The sequence below is a fragment of the Colletotrichum chrysophilum genome, assembly GCF_026319265.1.
Source record: "Colletotrichum chrysophilum strain AFK26 chromosome Unknown scaffold_235, whole genome shotgun sequence".
Lineage (NCBI taxonomy): Eukaryota > Fungi > Ascomycota > Sordariomycetes > Glomerellales > Glomerellaceae > Colletotrichum > Colletotrichum chrysophilum.
In genome coordinates this window covers 1874-9290 of record NW_026517522.1, presented here as the reverse complement: position 1 = coordinate 9290, position 7417 = coordinate 1874, and the positions used below count along the sequence as shown (strand labels likewise).

At 52.9% G+C, this 7417-nt stretch overlaps 1 protein-coding gene across 1 annotated transcript; it reads left to right on the top strand.

Annotated features, from left to right (window-relative positions):
• Window positions 1-5293: 5293 nt before the first annotated feature.
• On the top strand, window positions 5294-6910 carry COL26b_013512 (uncharacterized protein; the record flags this gene model as incomplete). The annotated part of the gene is made up of 1 exon (XM_053186110.1): window positions 5294-6910. The coding sequence occupies one exon, from the start codon at window positions 5294-5296 to the stop codon at window positions 6908-6910; it is 1617 nt and encodes a 538-aa protein (XP_053029939.1).
• Between the last annotated feature and the right edge of the window lie 507 nt (window positions 6911-7417).

Here is a 7417-nt window from a genome sequence, read left to right as displayed (position 1 = left end):
CCCGAGACATCATCACCAATTTGATCGAATTTATCCTTCGCAGTGAGGCTGTCCTTGCGGCTCAAGGGAAAGCGGGAGAAGATGGACGTATTATGCTGCGTATATGCTGCGTGGAATGATGAAATATGATCACTTCCTACTTAGTTCTCCTGAGAAGGTTAATTGCCGTCAGCCTGCACCAGAGAATACAGCGTTTGTCCAAGTTCCTCGTGGTTAACCAACACGTGCCAGCCGTTGGTTCGGCTTCTTGTCGCTTGCAGCCCCGCTCAATCAGCCCCGGAAAGCCTGGCTACTTTCATCACCAAATCATCGTGATCTACGTACGCGACTTAATTGCGTTGAAGTATCTCAGCCGCGAGCTTCCACCAGCGTTGGGCATGTTAACGCTTTTGCTTAAATGCAGCTCGGACGTTTCGACGGATCGATTGGTAGTCGAAGCCTGGAAAGGCCGGGTAAAGAGATTTGGTGACGATCATGTTCGGTGCAGACGTCCTCTGTGTAGTTGCAATGGCCGGTTTCCGGGAATTTGAAGAAGTATCAATCTCTGCGACTCTCCCTGAAAAGAGACCGCCTAATTTCCCCATGGTTGTAGCTACATTTCCGGTTTGGTTAATCACTCCTATTGAATATGGAAGTAAAAGTTATAATAGTAGTAGTGAAGATAATGATAAAGATAGGGAGGATAATGAGGACGAAAGGAGTAGAGACGTTTGGAGGAACCTGCGCTATATGTGGCGTTAATAAAGAGGTGCTCAGCAAGAAAGGTGAAGATGGATAAAGATTTAAAGAATATGGACATAAGTGAAGCGGCGGTTGAGATGATGGGCAAAGCGATATGTCGAATGCGCACCGCGTCTTGTTGTCTAGCTGAAGTTGCCTGACTTTACATGAGAAATTCCTGGACTGCGTTCAACTGAAATAAGTTCAGTAAATTATGACTCGTCTATGGCGTCTAGATCGTCCTTTGCAGTAATATAAACCTCCCCCTAGAGCTGGACCATACTTTCCAGTCCTCGACATCGCCCTTGGCAAATTTTCTTCCTTCGCCTTGCTACTATTTATCTCGTACCTCTCCGTTGCTGCCTAATTCTAAGCCCCTGACGCTCTTGAGATGCTTTCTGGTCTTGACTTGGATGTGTATTTCCTGCGCTGGCTTCGAATATAACTAATGAGGGCTGCGGCTGGTGAGATTCTCAGCTATTGTAATGCCCACCTTGGTAACTTTCACCTCCTTTCTGCGCGCTCGACGGGTCCCTCAGGCCCGGTATGAATTTCAACAGTGAAGGTGACAGAGCCTGTAGCTGCAGCAAGTGTGACAGGTTGACCGGGGCCGCAGCTTCTTCGCTCATCATTCTCCGCATCAAGAATTCATAAAACTATCCTAGCAGCAATCGAACACCTGCGGGGACACCCTTCGGGGCGTGCCAATGACGTCAGGAACCTTGCTCAAGCGAGACCCCGACGGTTGAGGTTGTCGAAGGAACACCCATATGTATACTTGGCAGAGAAGTCCCCGACGACTTGGACGGATTCGAAGGCCACGTCGAAGAGGGCAGGAAGTGTCGGAAGTCCTCCACTTGTACGTGTCGTGGAGGATGGCATATGCGTTGGCAATGGTTGGGCTCGCAGACAGTCGGGACGAGGACTTCGAAGAAGTGTGCGCCATGCATGGGATCTTTGACGGGATTCGGGGTGGAGGCCCTGCGGTCAAAGAGAGAAAGCCGTGTGCTGAGCAGGACCTTTGGCAGGCAGGCTTGCGGCTTCGATGGGGCTGGCCCTCCCCGCTAGATGGTTTCGAAAGTCGGGCCAGCCTCGAGGCATCATGGCTGCTGGTCGGGTGCGATCCTCCAAAGGAATGCGCACGCCTTGACTGAGAAAATTGTTTAAGTGGTATCCTTGGCAGGTGATGCGTTTAGCGCTGGACAGTCTGTTGGCTGCGAGGTTGGGGGCTCGGGGCGTGGTTGGTTCTGGGAACAGCGAAATGGGGTGGTGACGAAAATTCGGTCTCTCCTCCACAGGTCACAGGGCAGGTACCCGGGAGGGAATGTGCCGGTGACTTGACTTTCTCAAATGCAAGTTTCCCTGCGTGAGAACCTTGGCGAAGAGGAATCAGCTCTCCGGGTACTGAACCTGGAAAGAAGAAGGTCGCGTGTTGCAGTGTGCTGACGGGAAAGTTCACGTTCGGAGCAAGCTCCGGGACCCGCCAGGCGCACGGTCTGCAGTGGGCCGAGGAGCTTTTGGGCCACCAACTGCCAATTTGCTCAGGGGCCACCTGCCGATTTTAGCGCTGGAATCAGCAGGTGGCCCCTGAAGCAGCCGCCGCACCTAATCTTGACCACCTTACTCGGCCGCTCTTCTGTTCGTCACTGGCGATGGCATTATGGCGAGCTACCGGAACCGGTAAGCGGCCGAAATATCGAATCGCTTTGCCATAACGAGATCTACGGACGTCCCGATCAAGTTGGCATCCCTTTCCGTGTTTTTGTCATCATTCGCAGCCACCCCCATCGCCCTCACTTGCATCGGAGTTCTCGGAGTTCTCATCAGCGTGGCGACCAAGTCATTTCCACTACATAGCACCCATCAACCAACTGACCTCATTCGGGGACAGGATTCTCGGAGTAATGTGGTCAAGAGGATGAACGATCTAGTGATACTGTGCTACCCAGCCAATGGGCTGCACAATTCTTCAAGTAGTTGGAATCGCCGGAACCTTCTACCGGTGTCGTGAAGATGACCATGCTTCTTCAGTCGCCTTTGATCACACAAGCATAGCATCACAGCCGCTTGATAGATTTAATTGTAAGGATCTGGACGTCGCGGCGGTCAAGGTTTGGTTGCAAGTGCGGCCATCAATCTTGAAAGTCAGCCAATGAACCCCACGTCTACGGTTCGACCAAGACGTGCATTCTGCAATCCACACGCCCATTGGAACTACGTAGAACTAGTGGTTCCACATGAGCTTGGGCATTCCTCTTTTGGTGCGTGGGACTCTCGGTGAATGATTCTCAGATGACTCCACCGACATTCGAGGGAAAGCCGCGATTACCATCCACACTGCCTGGGGTTGTTGTTCCTTGGCATGTGACACCTGCACCTTATTCATTGCCAGCAAGATGAAAGAGTGTTCTCGCAGTTGAAATTGTTCCACTGAAATCTAGGTCTGCGAACTGTTGACCAAACACCATCATTCACAATCCGTCAAGGCATTGTCTTCTAAGTTTGGGTGCTGGAGAAACAGAGGTTTTTGGGACGCTACAGCTAGCTGACTACATGAAACAACTCCAATCGGTTGAACTTGCCATTTCCCAAGGCTGCCATGAATTGAAGGAGCACGTAAAGTCACCGTGGGCGAAGCGACAGCATCCTGTGACATTTTCTTCCCCTCGACCGAATGGTCCCTGCCTGCCTCGGTCACCAGACCACCAGACGCCGAAAGCCTCGCCTCCAAAAACCACACTCAATGCTTCCATAGGCAGTAAGCGTGCTGAGGGCATGGCTCGCACTGAGGCTCAGCCAGCTGGACCGCCTTTTCAGGGACTGGGACATCCAGAGGGGTGATTTGCGTTGCGGGACGTTCGAGACCAGCCAGTGTCTTCTTAGCATCGTTGGAGTTGTGTCGTCGAGGTTTTCCTTGCGGAGGTGCCGCTTGAAGCCTGGCCTCTGGCTTGGTGAACCGGCGGCCAGCAGATTGGACTTGGAAGGCTACTTTGGGCCCCGAGATGTTGGCGGGGTCGAGCAGAGGGCGGTCCTAAGCCAGACCGGGGCAGGCTTCGGTGTTTGTGTTGGCGATAGGTTGGAAATCAGAGATTTGCAGAGGAGAAGCTTGTCGTCGATGCTCGCCTTGGATGGAGACAGCTTGAGGCTCGATTTCTGGCTGGGTGTACCGGCGGCCAGCAAATTGGGCTTAGAAGGTTGTTTGAGGATCGACTTTGGGTGGCTCGGCGTGTCGTCGAGGTTGGTCTTGGGCGGGCTATCGGGAGTGTTGGACCCAGAAATACTCGCGAGATCGACTCAGAGGGCCGACTCCAGACAGAATTGAAGTGCTGCGGTGTTCTTGTCAATGGGTGTTGAAAATCAGAGGTTTTCAGAGGAGAGGTTTGGAGAAACGGACACTTTTGGGGTGGACGTGGATGGAGGAGACAATAATGACATGGCACCCGGAAAGGAAACGAGGAAGTCCTTGCCTTCCGTCCGGCACACTGCAAGCAAAATGGAAACGACCAGAAGGGAATTCTGACTGCAGGCATCAGGTTAGGTGGGTGCAGACGGACGATATTTCCATGCGCTGTTGCTGCTGGGACTCAATGGGCAGGTCAGGTGCGACACCTCAGGCAGGAGACATCAAAGTGTCAGCGATAGAAAGGGGGAGTGCATTGATTTCACATGTCCATTCATGAGATTCAGTGGTGGACTGCAGTCACTGCAAGATGTGGTGATGGAAGCTGCCTGCCTGCCTCATAGGTCCTGAAGGTGTTGAAATTACGACTAGGAGGGCGGGTGCATCTGCGCCGAGACAAATCAGTCCAATGTGACGGTTTCCCCACTGGAAGTCGTCACATTCGTTCCCGCTTGCATGGGGTGGCTGATATAAGCATCTGGTGCTGGTTCACTGATACCAGTGATGTGACTGGCCAGCCTTAGGATACCGCTGGTATCGTAAGGGCAGGCCAATCAGAAAGACGGTTCACCCGTAGGATACCGTCGGTATTATAAGAGCAGGCCCGTCAAAGTGCGAATTTCCGAACCAGAACCCCACATTTCAATTCAGCAGCCAATCAGCACAGGGTCTGCCAGCACAGTTGACTTTCACTAGGTTGTGTGCGGCGATATCAGGCCCGCCAGTTTTCGGCGCCGTGCGCTGGGTGGGGCCGGGCGTGATCCGCGCCGCCGGTGGAAGAATCCGTGCACATCCGGCTAAATTCATCAGCCTTCTGAGGTCACCACCAACTGACAATCGAACGCCGCCTCAATGCATGATGCACCGCCAATCACCACGAGTCCCGGCCCGGACTCATACAGAATAGGCATACTATGTCCGACGTCCCACTCTGACCTGCATTTCCTTCATTTGTGATTGGCGCAAGATCCAGCCAAGCATGATGCCTGTCGCCAAGATGAACGAACGAAGGAGGTCGAGATAACATGATTCCTAAAGAACCCTTGCGAGGTTGAATTCAAGTCGAGGTTGAATGCTTACCCCGCACCCGCAATGAGTTACTGCGTACGATGGGGCTGTTTCTGAATCCTTCCAAGCATCATCCTTCTTCCACACGACTTTCCACCAGAAAACATGGAGGCATTAGTAAACAACCGCACGTCGTCATTTTTAGTTTCTCCATCCATAGCAGAATACTTTGGCCCTCTTAAGATCACTCTGCTGACCTCCGTTATCCTCCTTCTCATCACGACCCGACTCATCACAGGCCATACCAGCCACAGGACAGCCATCCACCGCGTTGAATCCGATGGCGCTCGTCATCCGGAACCAGTCCCTTACTGGATCCCATACTTGGGTCACATCCCCAACTTCATACTTTCCGGCGGCAAGTTCCTCCCATCCCTCCGGGACAAGTATCCGTCGGGCGCCGTTACAATCAAGATCCTCGGCACCAAGCACGTCTTCATCTTCCGCCACAGCCTAGGTACCTCTCTCCTGTCGAAGCCGGACTCGATTGCCGGTGGCGAGTGGCTGCGCCTTCGCATCTTGTCAAAGGCGTTTGAATATCCCCAGGCCGAACTTCCAGACTACCTGGAGGTGGCATCGGAATGGCACGATATTTTCGCAAAACTGGTTTCAGGCTCTGGCCTTGACCAACTCGTCTCACGCACGTCGAAGAACCTCACTGCCAACATCAATCGATTCGTGACATTTCATGCAGATGAAGTAGAGCAATCGCCATGGGAGCAGACAGCCAAAACACGGCTTCTCTCCAGCTCACATCCGCCTACAGTCTCAACCTCCCTGTCTGACCTGGTTCGCCTGTTCGTCAGCCACACCGCCAACGAAAGCCTCGTCGGCGCGGACTTCATAGAAAATTTCCCCCACTTTTGGGACCAGCTTTGGGAGTTCAATGAGACCTGGCAGCTTCTCGTACTCGGGCTGCCGCCGTGGGTAGGTTACATATGGCCGAAGCTTGCGCGTGCGATGCGTGCGCAGTCGGAAATGCTCCAAAGCGTGAGAGAATTCCATGTCGCGTTGGACGACTACTTCCACGGAGTGGACCCGGGACCGCGGTGGACGCGGCTTGGGGGCGATGAGAACGGCAATGGCGGTGTGAGCGAGCTCATCTGGGCCAGAATGCCTCTCTATCTCAAGCGTGGATGGTCGATTGATGCGAGGGCGTCAAACGAGCTGGGATTGATTTGGGCCATGAACATTAATGGAAACATGCTCATCTTCTGGATGCTTTATCGAATAGCATCCGACCCATCACTCCAAGCGAAGATACGATGCGAAGTCGCAAAGTTTGTGGACCTCCCAACGGAAACCCCTGATCATGGCCCCACCCAGTCTGAAAGCACCAGCATCAACATTGAAGGCCTCATGTCCCAATGCCCCCTTCTCAAAGCGAGCTACATCGAATCGCTGCGGATCGACTCAAGCATGTGGACCTTCAAAAAGGCGAAGTCGAGCTTCATAGTGACAGCACGGGAGAGCAAAGGCACGGTGGAAGAACGGTTTCGAATCCCACAAGGCGCGTACGCATACTTGGCCGAGGAGTTGATCTCCATGGATCCCAATCTATTCCCGGAGCCGACACGGTGGAGGCCTCAACGACATATCGTGCTTGATGACAGGGGAAATGAAGGGAAAGTGCCAGTTGCTCGATTGGGCAACATGAGACCTTACGGCAAGATATTTGATTCATATGGCTTGAACATTTGGCTGAAACTTGCTGTTCAATAGGTGGTGGTCCCACGATATGCCCAGGTCGAAACTTTGCGGTTAGAGAAGCACTGGCCTACGTGGCCTGCATCATATCTGTGTATGACTTGCTGCCGGACAACAACGACACGGACTGGCCGAATCCAAAGGCGATGAGCTCGGTCGGTGTGAAGACAGTCGCAGAGCCGTATCGTGTCAGGATACGGAGGCGAGAATGAGATGATACGTAGGCCAGACCAACAGGCAAGGGAAGATGGGCAACCTTCAGGCAGGTGAATAAGCGCTCAATTCTTGGCCTCAGTCAATGCTGCATGAGATGGAAACGTTCTCGCGCAAAGATGCTACCAGCCAAGATCACGCAAGGCTCCAGATGCTTATCTCCTAGAGGAAGAGAAGTGTGTCATGAGGAGAAGGTCCAGCATACCTTTTATTCAGAAACTATTGCTATGACAATTTTCGGCAAGCCAGGAAAGCTGACTTCGCCGGATGACTACGTACTCAGCCTATCATTTGCACACAATTCATCAA